This window comes from Chanodichthys erythropterus, chromosome 3 (genome assembly GCF_024489055.1).
Source record: "Chanodichthys erythropterus isolate Z2021 chromosome 3, ASM2448905v1, whole genome shotgun sequence".
Taxonomy (NCBI): domain Eukaryota; kingdom Metazoa; phylum Chordata; class Actinopteri; order Cypriniformes; family Xenocyprididae; genus Chanodichthys; species Chanodichthys erythropterus.
The window spans coordinates 7,166,812-7,188,455 of NC_090223.1; the positions used below are offsets into that span (position 1 = coordinate 7,166,812).

Sequence of the window (21,644 nt, forward strand, 5' to 3'; positions counted from 1 at the left end):
CTCTCTGCACAGTCGTGGATGGATTTACTCTGCGTCGTGTTCACTGCACCTCGAATCACTCGTTCTCTCTGCACAGTCGTGGATGGATTTACCCTGCGTCGTGTTCACTGCACCTCGAATCACTCGCGCTCTCTGCACAGTCGTGGATGGATTTACCCTGCGTCGTGTTCACTGCACCTCGAATCACTCGCGCTCTCTGCACAGTCGTGGATGGATTTACTCTGCGTCGTGTTCACTGCACCTCGAATCACTCGTTCTCTCTGCACAGTCGTGGATGGATTTACTCTGCGTCGTGTTCATTGCACCTCGAATCACTCGCGCTCTCTGCACAGTCGTGGATGGATTTACTCTGCGTCGTGTTCACTGCACCTCGAATCACTCGCGCTCTCTGCACAGTCGTGGATGGATTTACCCTGCGTCGTGTTCACTGCACCTCGAATCACTCGCGCTCTCTGCACAGTCGTGGATGGATTTACCCTGTGTCGTGTTCACTGCACCTCGAATCACTCGTGCTCTCTGCACAGTCGTGGATGGATTTACTCTGCGTCGTGTTCATTGCACCTCGAATCACTCGCGCTCTATGCACAGTCGTGGATGGATTTACTCTGCGTCGCCGTCGTGTTCACTGCACCTCGAATCACTCGCGCTCTCTGCACAGTCGTGGATGGATTTACTCTGCGTCGTGTTCACTGCACCTCGAATCACTCGCGCTCTCTGCACAGTCGTGGATGGATTTACTCTGCGTCGCCGTCGTGTTCACTGCACCTCGAATCACTCGCGCTCTCTGCACAGTCGTGGATGGATTTACTCTGCGTCGTGTTCATTGCACCTCGAATCACTCGCGCTCTCTGCACAGTCGTGGATGGATTTACTCTGCGTCGTGTTCACTGCACCTCGAATCACTCGCGCTCTCTGCACAGTCGTGGATGGATTTACCCTGCGTCGTGTTCACTGCACCTCGAATCACTCGCGCTCTCTGCACAGTCGTGGATGGATTTACCCTGTGTCGTGTTCACTGCACCTCGAATCACTCGTGCTCTCTGCACAGTCGTGGATGGATTTACTCTGCGTCGTGTTCATTGCACCTCGAATCACTCGCGCTCTATGCACAGTCGTGGATGGATTTACTCTGCGTCGCCGTCGTGTTCACTGCACCTCGAATCACTCGCGCTCTCTGCACAGTCGTGGATGGATTTACCCTGCGTCGTGTTCACTGCACCTCGAATCACTCGCGCTCTCTGCACAGTCGTGGATGGATTTACTCTGCGTCGTGTTCACTGCACCTCGAATCACTCGCGCTCTCTGCACAGTCGTGGATGGATTTACTCTGCGTCGTGTTCACTGCACCTCGAATCACTCGTTCTCTCTGCACAGTCGTGGATGGATTTACCCTGCGTCGTGTTCACTGCACCTCGAATCACTCGCGCTCTCTGCACAGTCGTGGATGGATTTACCCTGCGTCGTGTTCACTGCACCTCGAATCACTCGCGCTCTCTGCACAGTCGTGGATGGATTTACTCTGCGTCGTGTTCACTGCACCTCGAATCACTCGTTCTCTCTGCACAGTCGTGGATGGATTTACTCTGCGTCGTGTTCATTGCACCTCGAATCACTCGCGCTCTCTGCACAGTCGTGGATGGATTTACTCTGCGTCGTGTTCACTGCACCTCGAATCACTCGCGCTCTCTGCACAGTCGTGGATGGATTTACCCTGCGTCGTGTTCACTGCACCTCGAATCACTCGCGCTCTCTGCACAGTCGTGGATGGATTTACCCTGCGTCGTGTTCACTGCACCTCGAATCACTCGTGCTCTCTGCACAGTCGTGGATGGATTTACTCTGCGTCGTGTTCATTGCACCTCGAATCACTCGCGCTCTCTGCACAGTCGTGGATGGATTTACTCTGCGTCGCCGTCGTGTTCACTGCACCTCGAATCACTCGCGCTCTCTGCACAGTCGTGGATGGATTTACCCTGCGTCGTGTTCACTGCACCTCGAATCACTCGCGCTCTCTGCACAGTCGTGGATGGATTTACCCTGCGTCGTGTTCACTGCACCTCGAATCACTCGCGCTCTCTGCACAGTCGTGGATGGATTTACCCTGCGTCGTGTTCACTGCACCTCGAATCACTCGCGCTCTCTGCACAGTCGTGGATGGATTTACTCTGCGTCGTGTTCACTGCACCTCGAATCACTCGCGCTCTCTGCACAGTCGTGGATGGATTTACCCTGCGTCGTGTTCACTGCACCTCGAATCACTCGCTCTCTGCACAGTCGTGGATGGATTTACTCTGCGTCGTGTTCACTGCACCTCGAATCACTCGTTCTCTCTGCACAGTCGTGGATGGATTTACTCTGCGTCGTGTTCACTGCACCTCGAATCACTCGCGCTCTCTGCACAGTCGTGGATGGATTTACTCTGCGTCGTGTTCACTGCACCTCGAATCACTCGCGCTCTCTGCACAGTCGTGGATGGATTTACTCTGCGTCGTGTTCACTGCACCTCGAATCACTCGTTCTCTCTGCACAGTCGTGGATGGATTTACTCTGCGTCGTGTTCACTGCACCTCGAATCACTCGCGCTCTCTGCACAGTCGTGGATGGATTTACTCTGCGTCGTGTTCACTGCACCTCGAATCACTCGTTCTCTCTGCACAGTCGTGGATGGATTTACTCTGCGTCGTGTTCACTGCACCTCGAATCACTCGTTCTCTCTGCACAGTCGTGGATGGATTTACCCTGCGTCGTGTTCACTGCACCTCGAATCACTCGCGCTCTCTGCACAGTCGTGGATGGATTTACTCTGCGTCGTGTTCACTGCACCTCGAATCACTCGCGCTCTCTGCACAGTCGTGGATGGATTTACTCTGCGTCGTGTTCACTGCACCTCGAATCACTCGCGCTCTCTGCACAGTCGTGGATGGATTTACTCTGCGTCGTGTTCATTGCACCTCGAATCACTCGCGCTCTCTGCACAGTCGTGGATGGATTTACTCTGCGTCGTGTTCACTGCACCTCGAATCACTCGTTCTCTCTGCACAGTCGTGGATGGATTTACTCTGCGTCGTGTTCACTGCACCTCGAATCACTCGTTCTCTCTGCACAGTCGTGGATGGATTTACTCTGCGTCGTGTTCACTGCACCTCGAATCACTCGCGCTCTCTGCACAGTCGTGGATGGATTTACTCTGCGTCGTGTTCATTGCACCTCGAATCACTCGCTCTCTCTGCACAGTCGTGGATGGATTTACTCTGCGTCGTGTTCACTGCACCTCGAATCACTCGCGCTCTCTGCACAGTCGTGGATGGATTTACTCTGCGTCGTGTTCACTGCACCTCGAATCACTCGCGCTCTCTGCACAGTCGTGGATGGATTTACTCTGCGTCGTGTTCATTGCACCTCGAATCACTCGTTCTCTCTGCACAGTCGTGGATGGATTTACTCTGCGTCGTGTTCACTGCACCTCGAATCACTCGTTCTCTCTGCACAGTCGTGGATGGATTTACTCTGCGTCGTGTTCACTGCACCTCGAATCACTCGCTCTCTCTGCACAGTCGTGGATGGATTTACTCTGCGTCGTGTTCACTGCACCTCGAATCACTCGCGCTCTCTGCACAGTCGTGGATGGATTTACTCTGCATCGTGTTCACTGCACCTCGAATCACTCGCGCTCTCTGCACAGTCGTGGATGGATTTACTCTGCGTCGTGTTCACTGCACCTCGAATCACTCGTTCTCTCTGCACAGTCGTGGATGGATTTACTCTGCGTCGTGTTCACTGCACCTCGAATCACTCGCGCTCTCTGCACAGTCGTGGATGGATTTACTCTGCGTCGTGTTCACTGCACCTCGAATCACTCGCGCTCTCTGCACAGTCGTGGATGGATTTACTCTGCGTCGTGTTCACTGCACCTCGAATCACTCGCGCTCTCTGCACAGTCGTGGATGGATTTACTCTGCGTCGTGTTCACTGCACCTCGAATCACTCGTTCTCTCTGCACAGTCGTGGATGGATTTACTCTGCGTCGTGTTCACTGCACCTCGAATCACTCGCGCTCTCTGCACAGTCGTGGATGGATTTACTCTGCGTCGTGTTCACTGCACCTCGAATCACTCGTTCTCTCTGCACAGTCGTGGATGGATTTACTCTGCGTCGTGTTCACTGCACCTCGAATCACTCGCGCTCTCTGCACAGTCGTGGATGGATTTACTCTGCGTCGCCGTCGTGTTCACTGCACCTCGAATCACTCGCGCTCTCTGCACAGTCGTGGATGGATTTACTCTGCGTCGTGTTCACTGCACCTCGAATCACTCGCGCTCTCTGCACAGTCGTGGATGGATTTACTCTGCGTCGTGTTCACTGCACCTCGAATCACTCGCGCTCTCTGCACAGTCGTGGATGGATTTACCCTGCGTCGTGTTCACTGCACCTCGAATCACTCGTTCTCTCTGCACAGTCGTGGATGGATTTACTCTGCGTCGTGTTCACTGCACCTCGAATCACTCGCGCTCTCTGCACAGTCGTGGATGGATTTACTCTGCGTCGTGTTCACTGCACCTCGAATCACTCGCGCTCTCTGCACAGTCGTGGATGGATTTACTCTGCGTCGTGTTCACTGCACCTCGAATCACTCGCGCTCTCTGCACAGTCGTGGATGGATTTACTCTGCGTCGTGTTCACTGCACCTCGAATCACTCGCGCTCTCTGCACAGTCGTGGATGGATTTACTCTGCGTCGTGTTCACTGCACCTCGAATCACTCGTTCTCTCTGCACAGTCGTGGATGGATTTACTCTGCGTCGCCGTCGTGTTCACTGCACCTCGAATCACTCGCGCTCTCTGCACAGTCGTGGATGGATTTACTCTGCGTCGTGTTCACTGCACCTCGAATCACTCGCGCTCTCTGCACAGTCGTGGATGGATTTACTCTGCGTCGTGTTCACTGAACCTCGAATCACTCGCGCTCTCTGCACAGTCGTGGATGGATTTACTCTGCGTCGTGTTCACTGCACCTCGAATCACTCGTGCTCTCTGCACAGTCGTGGATGGATTTACTCTGCGTCGCCGTCGTGTTCACTGCACCTCGAATCACTCGCGCTCTCTGCACAGTCGTGGATGGATTTACTCTGCGTCGTGTTCACTGCACCTCGAATCACTCGCGCTCTCTGCACAGTCGTGGATGGATTTACTCTGCGTCGTGTTCACTGCACCTCGAATCACTCGTTCTCTCTGCACAGTCGTGGATGGATTTACTCTGCGTCGTGTTCACTGCACCTCGAATCACTCGTTCTCTCTGCACAGTCGTGGATGGATTTACCCTGCGTCGTGTTCACTGCACCTCGAATCACTCGTGCTCTCTGCACAGTCGTGGATGGATTTACTCTGCGTCGTGTTCACTGCACCTCGAATCACTCGTTCTCTCTGCACAGTCGTGGATGGATTTACTCTGCGTCGTGTTCACTGCACCTCGAATCACTCGCGCTCTCTGCACAGTCGTGGATGGATTTACTCTGCGTCGTGTTCACTGCACCTCGAATCACTCGCGCTCTCTGCACAGTCGTGGATGGATTTACTCTGCGTCGTGTTCACTGCACCTCGAATCACTCGCGCTCTCTGCACAGTCGTGGATGGATTTACTCTGCGTCGCCGTCGTGTTCACTGCACCTCGAATCACTCGCGCTCTCTGCACAGTCGTGGATGGATTTACTCTGCGTCGTGTTCACTGCACCTCGAATCACTCGCGCTCTCTGCACAGTCGTGGATGGATTTACTCTGCGTCGTGTTCACTGCACCTCGAATCACTCGCGCTCTCTGCACAGTCGTGGATGGATTTACCCTGCGTCGTGTTCACTGCACCTCGAATCACTCGCGCTCTCTGCACAGTCGTGGATGGATTTACTCTGCGTCGTGTTCACTGCACCTCGAATCACTCGCGCTCTCTGCACAGTCGTGGATGGATTTACTCTGCGTCGTGTTCACTGCACCTCGAATCACTCGTTCTCTCTGCACAGTCGTGGATGGATTTACTCTGCGTCGTGTTCACTGCACCTCGAATCACTCGCGCTCTCTGCACAGTCGTGGATGGATTTACTCTGCGTCGTGTTCACTGCACCTCGAATCACTCGCGCTCTCTGCACAGTCGTGGATGGATGTCGTGTGATGGCTTGTTTCAAGGCAGTAAAAATGTAGCTCTGCCTCATCAGTCCAGTTTAAAAAAGTACTTGGGGGAGCTTTGTGGTCAATCAGGTTTCGCAAATGCCTATCATGTATGGCACAATCAGGTATCCAGGATCTACAATAGTTCACTAACCCCAGAAAACTTTGAAGCTGCTGTACAGTTCGAGGGGACTTCATTTTTCTGATCATCTGGACCCTATCATATGAGATCGCTCTCAAACCTGGCATTATTATGTGTCCCAAGTATGTCACTTTAGACTGGACCCACTGAAGCTTGTCTCTCGAGGCTTTCAATCCAGATGGGCGAGCACATTGCAGAAGATGATGGAGGCCTTTTCACAGTCCTCTTTTGTCTCCCCGGAAACCAGGATGTCATCTGCGTATTGAAGCACACAAACTGTAGAAGGCAAATCAGTCATTTTAGCCAATGTTCTTTGCACTGCTGCTGAGAAAACGGCGGGTGAATCAATGGACCCCTGAGCAAGACATGTCCACGACATCTGTTTACCCTGAAACGTAAAAGCTAAAATGGGCTGAGTATCTGGATGTACAGGTACAGAGAAGAATGCTGCGCAAAAATCAATAACCGTGAAATATTTGTGCGTACACGGGATAGAGTTAACAGTTGGAACGTCAGGGACGATCGGTGCCAACGGTGTTATCAACTGATTTATAGCCCTTAAGTCCTGGGTCAATTGCCAAGTTTTTCCATCAGCCTTGACCACTGGATTCACAGGCGTGTTGTACGGCGAATGTATTGGTACGAGGACACCCTGCTGGCCAAAATGATCAATTAATTTGATACCATGTTCCATGTCTGTAGACAAAGGATATTGTTTAATATAGACTGGTTTGTTAGTCTTCAATTTAGCTTTATAAGCTTTATATATATATATGTCAATGAAACCTGTGTTGTCATTGTATTGTGACCACAATGATGGGTTAATCATGTGATGTACCATCTGAGGTGTGTCAGGCTGTGGTTCACTGGGCTTCTCCCATGTAGGCAAAGGATTCACTGAGACCTGCAAACTGGACTGGAAGGAAAACACAACTTGTTTATCAGTAAATTTAATATCCATGTTCAATTTATGCATATCATACCCCAATAAATTAATTAGAGTTCCTGTTATAATTGTAAATTTATGAAAAAATGGTTTAAATCCAGGAGCTCTTATTTCTACAAGAGGTGTTACGGGACATGCGATGTCAGTTCCTGATATACCCACAGAGTTAACTACTTGATTAGAGATTGGACCCTCATAATGTGCAGAGGTCACTGATGTCACATCTGCTCCCGAATCCAAAAGGAACGTTTGTGGCTGACTATGCACCATCAATGTAATATAAGCTAAATCTTCACTATGATTTGAAAATGTTAGGGTCATCATTGATAAGTCGGAACTGACTCAGACTGGGGAACTCTGGCTCCCTTGTTGTTGGTTATCATGCTCTGTAGTGGGATACGTGGCTAATGGTGGTTTATTTCTCTGTTGCTGTGGCTTCACCCATTGCTTCCTCCTTTGGTGACCTTTTAATTTCCTACAATCACGGCGTATATGACCTTCTCACCTACAGTAATAGCAGACTACTGCTGAGTTTCTTTGCTGGGTCAAGGGTGGTTTTACTTCTGCTTTTTGGTCATGCACTATCCCTTGAGGTGTCTGTTTTGAACCGATGCGTTTGACGAAGAAAGGTCTCAGTTCCTTAAAAAAGGTATTACGGTTTTCAGGCTCTTCCCAGTAATAAACATGGGGTGAGGCAGCTGTACCTGAGCCTGTTGGTTTATCATTTTCACGTTTCAATGTTGGACATTCATCGATTAACAATGTCTCAGTGACATGTCCTTCCAACGTAAGGTAATCTGCTCTGTAATCTGCCCCTGTAAGGTGAGCATAATTTGTATGCGTTTGCAGAACAGTCACGAATTTACTAGGGTTCTGAGGAGAAGGCGGGCTTTTGCATATTGACTCCATATCAGACATTTTTAATGGTTTCATAGATATTGCATTTCCAGCTCTAAGCCACACCATTGCATTCTGACTGGGCGCCTCAGTTTCGCTTCCCCTTTTTACAACTTTCGAATCATTCTGCAACTTTTTGGTTTTATCACAGAAGGTGCAGATGGTTCAATACCCATACAGTAGGGTGGGGTTTTTCTGCTACGAGTGCCTTTTTCTGGGCTACATAAGCAGCTATCTGTTTCTTTTCTGGCCCCTCATCCCAAATTTTCTTTATTTCTTTCCAGACATTAAAACTTTTTGTCATATAATCATAATCCCATTGCGGGTCCCCCCATCCCTGCTTCACTAAACGTTTAGCCAATTGCATATTTTCTTCTGTAAACGAACCCTCTCGGGGGTATGATACTTCAATTTGTGGTTTAATTTGTTCTGACCACCCTGCCATATTACTGACATAGGGTTCAATGTAAAATCCCTGATTGTTTCTAAACATGAATTCAACTGGCATTTCATTAGGTAGTGGTCTTGAGACCGAACCCCCCATCTTCCACTTCAGTGTTAGTAATTGATTTCAGTGTTAGTAGCGCACGCAAATTTTTCTGTACTCAATTTCCCAACCTCAATTGCCGTACATGCATCGTATTGTGACGTGGGTGATGGTCCTATGTTAGGCTCACACAAGACTTTTCGTCCTGATCGCCTCTATGTCACCTTCTTTTTTTTTGGGTGTTTTCAGCTAATTTTGGGCTCTCGCCAAATTAGTCCGGCTCCCGCCAAACTGAATTCGGGTCGCCCCTAGAACACCTTTTTTTTTATGTCACAATATATCAACATGCATTAACAATTGAAATCATTTTCATCAATATCAAAATATTAAAACTTTTTTCTTTTTTTCCGCAAATTAGTATACGCTGCCGTGATCTGAAGTACAGTGTGATCAGTACTGCACTTCCTACCACCCCAGTTAATAGCTCAATCAAAGCTACTGTTGCCAGCCGTAGTGTCACAACAATGGAACTGATAGTCCACTAACATCTGGTGATTCAACCCAATCACTCTTACGCTAATAGTTAAATAAAACTACTGTTGCCAGCCGTAGTGTAACAACAATGGATATATTCCACTAGCTACTAGTGATTACAAAAAAAAAAACCTCTCGTATTTCCACGAGATGTTATAATAGGATCCTACAGGGGTAAGTGCATACTTCATTTAAGAAATATCCAAAAACACTTACCCCCTTTTCCGTAGGTCCTCCGATCCCCGGCGCGCTTTTCTCTTTTCCCAGCTCACAGGGAGAATCCCCCCGTTTCGGGGACGAGCCCCCAAACTGTCAGATAAAATAATTTGGAGATCAAGCATTTTAAGAAGATCTTTCAGGTTGAGCGATGTAGCACAGAAAAGCAGGAATACCTGGGTACCAATGACTAGACAGACACATAAAGTGCAGTTCAATCATGGCACACACTTTATTGTCCAGAGTTGCATTATATAATTAGAATATAAGAAGTGAAACTAGCAGTTCAGTGACTGAAGTACATAAAAGGAATATAAGGTCTATCGTGAGGCCTGCATATCTTACAGAGAAAGATCACATGATGAAAAGAGACGGCACAAGGATGTTTCTAGAATCTCACAGCGGCAACTTGAACCAGCACATTAACACTCCGAGGTCTAAAAACGCGCCGGCGCGTTTTGCAGTTTTTTTTTCACATTGCAGCAAAACAGACTTCAAATACTCCGTCATTTTTTGTCATAGAGACATAAGTAATATATCAATTGAAACTATAGAATGTCTTCTTTTATTTATATACACTCAAAGTAAAAACAAAATGTTGTGCTTTTTGTAAAATAAAGAAAACTAACATGATGCGTGATCTCTCCTCTCCCTCTGAACGAAATCCAATCTGATAATTCTCAGAAAATGAACTGTAACTTAGTGAATACTAATCACAGAAAAATTAAACTTATGTCTAAAAAAACGTTAAGATGTCAGGTTTTAAATCATGTGAGTCAAATCGAAAACAAACCTTCTGTGTTTATGTAATCTGTATGAAAAGAGAGCCATGTCAGAAGACTGTGATTCAGCTCATTATCCGCTAATGCGGCCACGCCCACGGAGCCGCGCTATTCAGACGCAAATTCTGAGGCAATACATGCATTCATCATCTCAATCGTGTAATTATTGTCTTGAAAAGTGTTTATCTGGATGTAAAAGTCATGGTTAGCGATCTCTAGAAGACATACAGTTAGTTCCTGTTTACTTTTCTTCTATGGATGAATTTTAGATGAGTTTTTGTTTCTTTAGCGCCCTCCTGCTGCTGTATGAATTGGAAACTCCATTCATGGAATAGCTTCTTCTTCTTTTAGATGAATTTGTGGACTAAAAATGCACAGAGCGCCCTCCGACTTCAAGGATGAATTGAAAACACCAGCGCTCATAGTAATGACAGTGAATATTAAATAAAAATAACTCCTCTGTATAGAAAATTGACATAAGCATATGAGAATCCAATATTTCTCCAAATGTGCATGCTTTTAAACTAAAAGCCTATATTCAGACTCTTTGCATCACAGAAATACATTATATTTTAAAGTATAATATAAAACCATTACTTTATATTGTAATAATATTTTTCTGTATGTTTCATATATCATAATGAGCTTGAGACATCACAGAAGGTTTTTTTCACAGCCTACCTGACTGAAATGCCTCATTAATATGCAAGTCATTTCAGCTCATTACTATCCAATTCTTTTGTCTTCTCAGGTGAGAATGGCCCATTTTCAGTGGTGATTCACGCCTCCTCGCATACTGTGTTCCTTGGCAAAAAGTGTCTTACAAAAACTAAATCAATATATTGTTTTATATGAAGGAGTAGGCAGCATAATTTTTACATAATTCTGAAGCAAAAATTCTAGTCTACAACCTCCAATACCCAAAAGTCTTATGAACACAGATTTATTATACTTTTTTTGGCCTTATTTCAGTGACTTAAGTTTTTTGTTTTTTCAATAACCACGCATAAATGTTATTCCTTCAAAAACACAAACATGTACATACATGTTCCTCACATATTATTGTAGCCTAGTTTGTGCTGAATACAGTGTAATGACACTTTTTCCATTAATATGTTTATGAAGAACTGAAAAAAGCACAAATGTCAGGGCATGTCAAAACTCAGACTCCAGAGGGTTAAGAGCTCATTAACACGAAACCCAGAATATGCACAAAAATAACAGTATTTAAACACACTAAGTGACTCAATTCAGCATTAAAAATTTCATTCACCGATATTGATCAAAATCTCTAATATTTAAACCCTTCACTTCAGAGCTCATTTACACCGTACCTATCTCGCTCAAATCCAAAGCTGTTCTAAGCTTTGGGCGAGACATGATTGGACCACTCGGCAAATGGAAATGACGTCACTCAAACATATAACTCAATATATTATTTTAAAATAAAAAATGACATATTTCCTATAGTCTATATAGGATTTGAACAGCAATATGTGCGCAAAAATACAAAAATAAAATAGAAATAGATTCAATTTATTTTTGGCAGGGAGGAACAAAGTTTGCTGGAATGATCACAAAACTCAAAACACTACATGTGGATCAAGCACAGTTGCCAGAGTCTCATATGTAGACATCCTCTCAGAAAGAAGTCTTGTGAGGTTGTTGCTCAATTGCACAGCCTTTGTACTGATCGCATGCCTCAGCATTCTTATAAGAGGAATCACCTTTGACCCTGACTCTCTTCTCTTCTGACAGTCCAGTGGAAGCCTCATTGAAGTGACACATTACACCAGGACATTCATTTACTTTCTGGTACTCTTCTGAAGTCAAGGGTGTGAGGTTTGTCTTCAGAGTTACCAAAGCAGCACCTACTGGCTCTAACACGGCATATATGCCAGAGTTAGCCAGAAGGCTATTTTTCATCTGCAGTCCCAGGACAGATGTTAAAAGTCACCCTAAAAGACAGTAAGAAAACATATAACAATAAAAAAAAATTGCAATACATTTAACAAGTCCTATTATGTTAAAAAGTACAATCGAAATACGGCAAACCAACAATCAACAAACATCTGACAAAACATAACATATGCACACACACAAGGCAAGAAGCCAGCAGAAGATGGAGCAGGTCTAGAAATGTGTTAATGTTGACAGATCTGAAATTCAAGAAGCCATTTCTTTAAATGGTTCTTAAATATACAATATGTGTTTTATTTTCTAATGATTAAGGGAATGCGGTTCCATTCAGTAAAGGGACGCGCCGCACCTCTGGTTCTGCTGTGATCAGCTGTACGGATGTTAACAAACTTGTGGAGTGGAGGAGATGATAAACCATTAATAATTTTGTATAGAAGACATAGATTTGAGTATTTGACCATGTTTTCCCAACTGAGTAATCTGTGTTTTTGTAATATTGGACAATGATGAGAAATAATTGGTTTCTTATCCAGAATTTTAACAGTTTGTTTGTAAAGTGACTGCAGAGGATTCAGAGATGTAACACCAGCTTGTGACCAGATGGGTAGACAGTACGTAATATGTGATAAGATCATAGAAGGCATATACATTTTTGCTCTCTGTGAGGACATTTGATGTCGAATGTGTCTAAAATTCATGAGGTTAAATTTGATACGATTACAGACCCTTTTTACATGTGATGTAAATGACAACTATGAATCAATCAAAACCCCCAGATATTTGTATTCTGACACGATCTGCAGCCTTTCCCCAGAAACTAAAATATTTGTCTCAACACTGAAGTTTTTATTGGACTTTGTGAAAAAACATTGCTACTGTTTTTGATGTATTCAGCTGCAGGCAGGATTGTTTTAATCAAGCTGTAATATTATCAATGGATTTAGTGAGTTTCTCGGCCACCTGAGTAATATTCTTACCATGAACATATACTACAGTGTCATCAGCATACATCTGTACAGAAACATCAGGACAGACGAATGGAAGGTCATTAATATAAAGTGAGAACAATAGAGGCCCTAAAATAGATCCTTGAGGAAGACCGGTGGACAGACTAAGGGCGGCTGATTTAAAAGATAAGACTCAGTCCATTTAATGTCACAGAATCAGAGGTATCACAGACCATTAAATCACTCAGACCATCAAAATGCAAAGATATTTTTGATATGGATACGGTAATGCTCAAGGCACTAAGTACATCTGTCACATCCCCCATCACTAAAATAATCAACATGTCTATTTCACAAAATATTTTCCCAAGCATCTGTGAACCAGCTATTGTGGCTCCAATTTTCAAAAGTGGAGATCCTTATTCCATGTCAAACTGGACTGCAGAGAAACTAATAGCAAAACAAATTATTAACCATCTAAATACCACACCCTTTGCTCTCCACCCTATGCAGTTTGGCTTTAGAGCCAACTACTCCACCGAGACTGCGACTTGTTTTTTTACTGAAAACATCAGAGCTCTGTTGGACCGAGGTGGGGTTGTTGGTGCGGTGTTCCTAGATCTTAGGAAGGCTTTTGTTAATTATACAATTTTGCTGACAAAATTACGCAGTTTTAACTTTTCCTCGGATGCTCTTAATTAAACTAAAAACAAATTGACTTTTGTCTATTGACGGAGTGTATATATTCTCTGGTGTAAAACAGTTCGCTATGTTAGCCACAGAATCAATAAAATGGTGATTAAATGCTTCTGCTATAACCGGAAGATTATTTGTCAATTTTGCATTTATTTTAATTTCTGATTTAAAATCATTTTTCTTAACTGGTTCCATATTATTTTAGTATTTCCATTGGATTTTTCAATTATAGTGAGAAAGAAGTCTGCCTTTGCTTTTCTTAATGATCTTACAACTTTATTTCTCAACATGGTGAAACGTCCTCTATCATGAGTTGATTTTATTTGCTATTTTTAAGGCTTGGTCTCGATCTTTCATTATTTTTATGATGTCTGGATTTATCCAGGGTACAGTATTTTTGCATTGTTTGTACCTGATTTTTTGTGAGAATTCTTTAATAGTTCTCTCAAGTGTTTTTAGAAATATTTTGCTGTCTTTTTCACAATCAACTAAAGATAAAATGTCATCCCATTGAATTTGGTTAGCTGCAGCTACAAAGTTTTGATAATTATTTTTAGGAATTGTGAATTCCTCTAGTACAAGGATGAAAACGTTTTTTGGCAAGATTTCTTGTGACAAGAATAAGATTGTGATCTGATAAACCTGTCAACATATTAAATGATTTTGCAATTCTTTCAGGTCTATTGATAAATATGAGATCGATTTGTGTCTTGGTAGAGTTAGTTATTCTGGTTGGCCCACGTACAATTTGTGTTAGATCAAACCTGTCAGTGATTTGTTTGAGCTTTTTTCTAGAGGATTTGTCCTCCCAGTTGATGTTAAAATCCCCCATAATGATAAGTTCTTTATCAAGGTTGCTTTCTTTTAGCAGCTTCTCAAAGTTTTCATAAAAACTGTTATCTGCAGAGGGAGGTCTGTACATTACGACAAGGACAAATGTGGTGAAAGGGTGATTTTGAGAGCTAAACATTCTAATAAATTGTTTGACCATTTGATTTTGTGACACTGTAATGTGCTTTTTATGTAAACCACCACTCCTCCTCCCTTTTTTGATCCCTCCCTGTCTTTCCTGTAGATGTTTTAACCAGGAATATTCAGAGCTGCCGACAGAGCATTTTGATTAAGCCAGGTTTCAGATAAACATAAAAAATCCAGGTTTGAATCCGATAACAGATGCTGAATTTGCTCACTTTTAGACAGTATGCTTCTAACATTTAGATGTCCACCTAGAAGACCCTTTGGTTTAGCCCTAGGGTCCCACATTGTTCACGAATGATTGACAGTCTGGAACACCTCCCACTTCCTGTTCTTCACAATCCCAGGATTCAGACGTTTCCTGTTTACATTCTGCGTTACTATAGGGACGCGCAAAGCGCCCTTTTTTGAAGTAGTCACAGAACTTTGCGGTCTAGACAGCCCAGCATGTATGGCGTTACCCCCCTCAAGCCCCGACGAAAAACAGGATCCGCCCGACGCCCCCGCGAAGCCACCACACCGACCTCCGTGATCCCCCGAGGACACGTCGCACTCCACCCACGTCGACACTGGCATGAGAAATCTCCGCGTGCCGATCCAATACCTCCGTCTCAGCACCATCACCCCAGCGTCCCCGCAGCAGCATCATGGGAAGACGACGGACACAGAAGGTTAGAGTGCACAAGATTACACTGTAGCGCATCATACAAAGGGCATACCTGTAGGACTGTAGTAGTGCGCTCCTCCAGTGTAACGCGGTGCGGTCCTGGGCATGGATGTATGTCTCCAGATAATATCAAACAGATTGAGATGATCAGTGCATTTGTCCATTGTAGGCGTGAAGTTGTCTTTGTTTTTTTCGGATTTGTTTGTAGAGATGAGGATAAATGAAAGTCATAGCCACAAGGTATTTTCCATAACCAATGCTTGGCTTGACATTATTCTTTGTTTGTTTGTAAAATAGATCCAAACTGCTGAGAAACCTCTTTCTATAAAAGATAAGTTGTTGCTTGTTATCAGCAGTGTTGTTTTTGGCAGCCCTTTTAGTTTTAGTCTTAGTCTTAGTCTTTTGGACAAAAATGCTTTTTAGTTTTAGTCACATTTTAGTCACTTATAAACTTGATAGTTTTAGTCAAGTTTTAGTCGACGAAAACACAAAAAGGTTTTAGTCAAGTTTTAGTCGACGAAAACGCAAAAAGGTTTTAGTCAAGTTTTAGTCAATTTTAGTAAAAAACAAATGTAGTCTTTAACAAATTAATTTAGGTTAAAAAGTATTGGAAATGGACTTAGGTTTGACAGGTTGTAACAAGTGTTGCAATTCATAAAACAACAGTTAACCTTAAAAGCTTTGCATAATAAACTAGACTTTCTCATTGATGGAGATGCAGTGCTGCCAAGCTGTACTTCATGGTCGCATTGGGCAGAAACCTTTTATCCACATATTTCAAGTTATATTTTTTCCATGAATTGATGCTCTTCTAAAATTTCAGCACACTGCCTATTTTCACCATTAATCACAGTAATAAAGGAATGGTTTAAAGTTTAAACAGCAAAAAACTTTGAGCTACTACAACATTACACACAGATAAAGTGGTAACAGTGGAATCACTGTTTTACTCCAAAAAAGCCAGGAATAAAACATTCTTACTTTGGCAATTGTTGCTTTATTTAAGAAATTGCTAAAGTGCAATGAACAACATGCCCAAAATATAAGCTATTGAGGAACACATACTTATGCTCTACAACTTGTGCTTCAACTTGTCTGCCAGTGCAACAACAAGATGCATATTATTTGTAAACACAAACATCATACAACCCTGTCTATCTTTAACTTGTACAAACTCCAAAGTTGCAAACATTCTGAAACAAAATAATACAATAAATAAATAATACTGAGGTGCATTGAGAATAGGTTCTTAGGAATGCATACTTGAATTTAAAGTATGAAACAAACATGACACTTGAAGTGTGTTGAACATAAAAATGAATACGACAATCCCTGAATACTGTAAACACAGTATTTGGTCTTTAAAGAAAGCAAACTAATTTACTAAATAAATAAAAACAACGTTGGTTTAACACAATGAATTAGAGGAGGGCCCTACCTCTAGTGCAGTCTCACAGCAAGCCAAAACAGAATATCACAGTAATCTGTAAAAAAAAAAATTTAAAATTAAATGCTCGTTAAATTAGCCTACTGACCTCGATTCAGTTTCAGGAAAGCACTTCTTTCTAAAATGACTCTTGCTCTATTACGACGGCCACGACTGAGGTCACCTGTAATGCTAAAGACTCTCTCAGCAAATGCTTGAGATGCTGGCATGGCCAGAAGGTCTAAGGCAATAGGTTTTAGGCTCGGATAAACATAATCTCCCTGTGCAGCCCAAAATTCTAGGGCAGTCTCTTGGTTTGTAGGCTGTGACAACTGCTCCTTGAATTTCTTGATTTCCTCCTTGACACACGGCTTTGAGATGGTAGACTTGGAAGGCCGGCTTGGTTTGGACAAGAATCTGAATCTGGGCCGCTTGTTATGAGGCTGCTCTTCTTTGGATTCTTCTCCCTCCGCTGGCTCCTCATCTTCAGCCTCCTCCTCCCGTACAACTGGTGGCACCAATTGAGCAAGATAATCTTCTGATCTTCTCAGAAGTGCCTCTATTTGCTCATCATCATTTTCAAGGAGTGCTTCAGGTGCAACTGTCGGGTCAAGGAAGCATGCAGCAGCAGCGAGAGGTGAAAACTTGGAGTCAGTGTGATCAAGAAAGCAGCTGAACCTCTTGTCCATGTTTGCCTTCATCTTAATTGCCAGGGAAGCGAGGTCCTTAAAGCTAGATCCCTGGGCATGGGGGAACTCAGACAGGTGACCCTGCAGGTCCAGAATGGCAGGCACCACAAGGGATAATGACTGTGTGTCACTCTGGAGCAACTGGGTATGCTCAGCGAAGGGGATGAGTAAATCTCTGAGAGCGGACAGCTTATGCCACTCACTTGACAGTAAATAGTCCCAGCTCATCCCATCCGCAACCTGAACTACTGAGTCCTTGATTTGGAGAAGCCGTGATATCATCTGATATGTGCTGGACCATCTAGTAGGGCAGTCTTTGATCAGGGTTAGTTGACACATCTGCAGCAGTCGCTCAGTTGCCACAGATGACTTGCGGAAGAGCTTAACAAGACCTCTAACTTTGCTCAGCAGTCGGTTGACACTAGTGTCTTTCTGGATCATGTTCACCACAAGTTGTAGAGTGTGTACAACGCAGGGGGTCCTACTCATATCTATGGCTCCAAACCTAGAAGAGACAAAAATACAGAGAAAAATAAATAGTTTTAAGGACATTCAATAAAATTGCCATGAACAATTGCTAAAAAAAAGTGACTATAACATACAAGCATAACTCAAGAGTGACTAACATACTGAAAATTAACAGCAAACTGAAGTAATTTACCTCTGGCGTTCTCTAACAGCCACCTCAGAATCTTCAGGGTCACTCGTCTCGATGGATTCATCCTCGGAGTAGGAGCTAGTGGGCTCATCTGGTTCATTAGACTTGAATGCTGCAATCATGTTGCTTCCATTGTCAGTTATGACTGTTAAAATTTTGTGTTGTGGTATTCCCCAGTCCTCTATGCATCGGTCAATACAATGTTTTATACACTCTGCCGTGTGTGGGTGTGCGATCTGAACAAGTCTCAACAATATGTGCTGTGCTTTGTTGACCACAGTGCAAAAAAAACATGCACTAATTGCCAGAAATGAAGCTGTAAGTCCTTTTGGTCCATATGTCCAGCCCAATTGCTATTTTACGTGCTCTGGCAAGCCGCTCTTTGTACTTTAGTTTTTCGTCATCATAAATCTTGTCAACTAAGTTGTTTATTTTTGTTCTTTTGGGTATGGTCATCCTTTTATCCAAGGTCTCCATCATGTGGATGAAATCTTCATCCTCGACTGTGCAAGCAGGTAGACCAGTGCGTCCAATCCAAAGAGCGAGCGCTTGTTCTTTGACATGTTGTTCCACAGAGTTTGACTTGTACTTAGATCCTGCGGCGAAGGCTGTTTCGATAGATGTCTGTGCCCCGTCGTTATTTGGACAACCAGATTTCTGTATAGGAGTTCTGGTCACTGGGATCTGGATGAGGAGAAAACAAAGACAATTACTCTCTATACAAAGTACATCTGTAAAAGTCATGTCATGTGAATACAAAACAATTAAATGTGTATGTGTGTATACTGTATATTACAATAGTAATAATAGTATATATATTATGCAGATAATCATGTTTCAACACATTACGTTTAGAAAACAAAAAGGTATTTTCTTTGACGCTTTGTTCAAGAAGCTTTTCGATTTGGGAAACATGGGGAACAGCAACCGGTCTGAAATGCTAATTTTCCCTCCACAATTTAGACTGTCACTGAAATCAAATATGGTTTAACATAATGACGATCAACACTTCCTACCCGGCCAAAATCCCTGCATGTTCAACAAATAAAAGTGACACAAACATTCAGGGATGCAAACACATGTATGGTCAAAAAAGAGAGAGTTATCGAAGCCCTCACCCCGCAGCAAATATCACAATTTTATATTTATATATGAATGTCAAGAGCTAAGAAGTGTATGTATTTATATAGCCTACACTACACACAAATAATATACAATTAAATTATGCTCATTTTAAATGTATTGTGTAGGCTATGTATAAAAATATAGGCTTTTAATAATCTTTGAGTGCGCAAAACCATGATAATATGAAACGCTTCAAAACGGAGCGCACAAAGCGCGTGCGTATGCACATCGCGGGTGCAAAATGATGTGCTCAAAGCAACATGGAGTCACAGTGTGCTGCGCTGCTCAAGTGCGCATTTAAAAGTACACGGCACAAAGCGAAGAAATGTCGAGCGCACAATTCCTAGTGTAACGTATATCTGTCCAACAGTTTATTGATCATTTGTTTCTTCAGTTTTAAATTCCAGTTATTGTGCGTTTGAAGCCAATTCATAGTCCCTGCGATGTGTGTGATCTAACAGGCACACACTAGCGAGTCGTTTAAAAACAGCAACAAACATAAAATACAAATACACAAAAACTTTAATTTAATGATGTAAATAGACTTCTGTCCCTCACATTAAGCTATGGAATGGCTTCAGATGACTTTGTGAAATTATAATCAGACCCTCTCAGACCCAAGTCACCCAAACTGACGTGAAAAAGAGGCGCAGAAAAGCGCGCTGTTTGCATCCCTGAGTTAGTGCAACCAAGCTAACGTTAATATTAGCCTGAAGTTAGCAGCAAATTTGCGCCAGTAGATATATGCACAACCTTAAGCTTACCATGAAATGTGTCACAAGCCGATTGTTGAGTAAAATTGAATGTATATGATATGTTAAAAGCGTGACTTGTTAGTTAACTTACCTTCGAAAAAATATCAGCGTGATGAGCCTTCAGGTGCCGCTTGAGGTTGGTGGTATTCTTCCCACCTAGTTTGTGGCCACATTTACCGTCGTCTCCCAATACTATGCATTCCGTTTTTCTTTCTGATGAATTATACTGAAAGTATGTCCATAAATCATCTCGTCGTTTCCGACCACCAAGCCTGTTTATTGGCATCGCCGCCATGGTCCTTCAAAGATGTGTGGCGAGTGACCAGCCGCAGGTGTGTTGTCGTGTGGAATCTGGTGCGCGGCATAACGGCAGCCGGGTGGTGGGCGTACCCAAAACAAGGATAGGAAGCGGCAGATTTCACGCAAAATAGGCAGAAATGACATGCATGGTGAACGTCAGACTTATAATCATTTTCGTTCCGTCTCATCTCGTCAACGAAAACTCGAAAACGTCTCGTCATGTTTTAGTCACATTAGAGCCATTTTTAGCTAGTCATCGTCACGTTATCGTCATAAAAAAAGGTGCGTCAACGAAATCATTTCGTTATCGTCATCGTTGACGAAAACAACATTGGTTATCAGCAAGTTTGAGGTCAACATTAGATGGTATGAGACCCACATTTAGAGTGTATAGAGCTGTTACCACACCTCTCCCACCAGCAGCCATCTTGTGCAAAAAGTGCCTTTAGTTTAATGTCCTCCAATCTTTGTGTTTGTTCTCTTATCTTCTTCACATCCAGGTTTAAGGCACGTGTTATGCAGTTTGTGTGGCGGAGCTTCAGGATGCTGCAACAGGCAATCAAAGCTGACTTCACTTCTGCTATATTTTCAGAAGTGTGACTTTTTGAAAATTTTCCAACCCCCACTAAAACTGTGGACAGCTGATCTTTTTCATTTATAAAATGACATGTCACTGCCAGATATGCATCCATATGAAGAGATGTCCACATGGATTACAGCTCTGGCCTTTTTTTCACCTCTTCTTTTGCCTTCTCTTTGGCCTCCTTGTATTTTTCCTCCACCATTTTCTTTAATGCCTGGTGGGATGGAAGAGTGTAGGTTGGATCCAACAAACCTACAAACTCTTTGACGCCAGCATCTTCAACAGTTGAAAATGGCTGGTAATCTTTCACAAGCATGTTGACCAAGGCCCCATCAATCTTTTGTTTTCTGATCCCTGCAATACAGTAAAGTATTTAAAATATAACTTAAATAATACATAACTAATATACATATAAAAAACAACAGCAATTGACAAAAAAAGAAAAAAAAAGAAGAAGAAGAAGTGTTATACCTTGGTTGCCAGTAGCTGGTCGACTTTCACAAGATGTGTTCTCATGTTTAGCTCTGAAATACCTTAACATTGAGGATGTGTTGTTATTATAAGAAAGCTGTTGAGAACAAATCAGGCATTCAGCTAAAAGAAGGAGGTAACATGTACTAATGCATTATATTTTTTTCATATACATTATGTAGGCTAAGCCTGTTATTTAACAATATTAAATATATTTTATTATACATTGAATATGCATAAAAGTACTTGTGTACATATTTATTCATATTACTA

General features: G+C 43.2%; 1 protein-coding gene and 1 long non-coding RNA gene across 2 annotated transcripts; both read right to left on the minus strand.

The window, feature by feature from the left end:
* Positions 1-16,364: 16,364 nt before the first annotated feature.
* On the minus strand, positions 16,365-18,259 carry LOC137008158 (zinc finger BED domain-containing protein 4-like). The gene is made up of 2 exons (XM_067370023.1): positions 18,141-18,259; positions 16,365-17,984 (listed from the first exon to the last, which is right to left on the minus strand). The coding sequence occupies exons 1-2, from the start codon at positions 18,257-18,259 to the stop codon at positions 16,892-16,894; spliced, it is 1,212 nt and encodes a 403-aa protein (XP_067226124.1). The 3' UTR covers positions 16,365-16,891.
* A 404-nt stretch (positions 18,260-18,663) lies between these two features.
* On the minus strand, positions 18,664-21,462 carry LOC137008166 (uncharacterized). Its single transcript, XR_010892764.1, has 3 exons — positions 21,372-21,462; positions 20,109-21,254; positions 18,664-18,821 (listed from the first exon to the last, which is right to left on the minus strand). It is a non-coding gene; the product is annotated as an uncharacterized lncRNA (long non-coding RNA).
* Between the last annotated feature and the right edge of the window lie 182 nt (positions 21,463-21,644).

What these genes read in the sequence shown, in the direction of transcription:
- LOC137008158 (XM_067370023.1), bottom strand. Translation starts at nt 18,259, where the DNA reads ATGATTGCAGCATTCAAGTCTAATGAACCAGATGAGCCCACTAGCTCC. An exon ending in GCTGTTAGAGAACGCCAGAG is followed by an intron (nt 17,985 to 18,140) that starts GTAAATTACTTC and finishes TGTCTCTTCTAG; the next exon opens with GTTTGGAGCCATAGATATGA.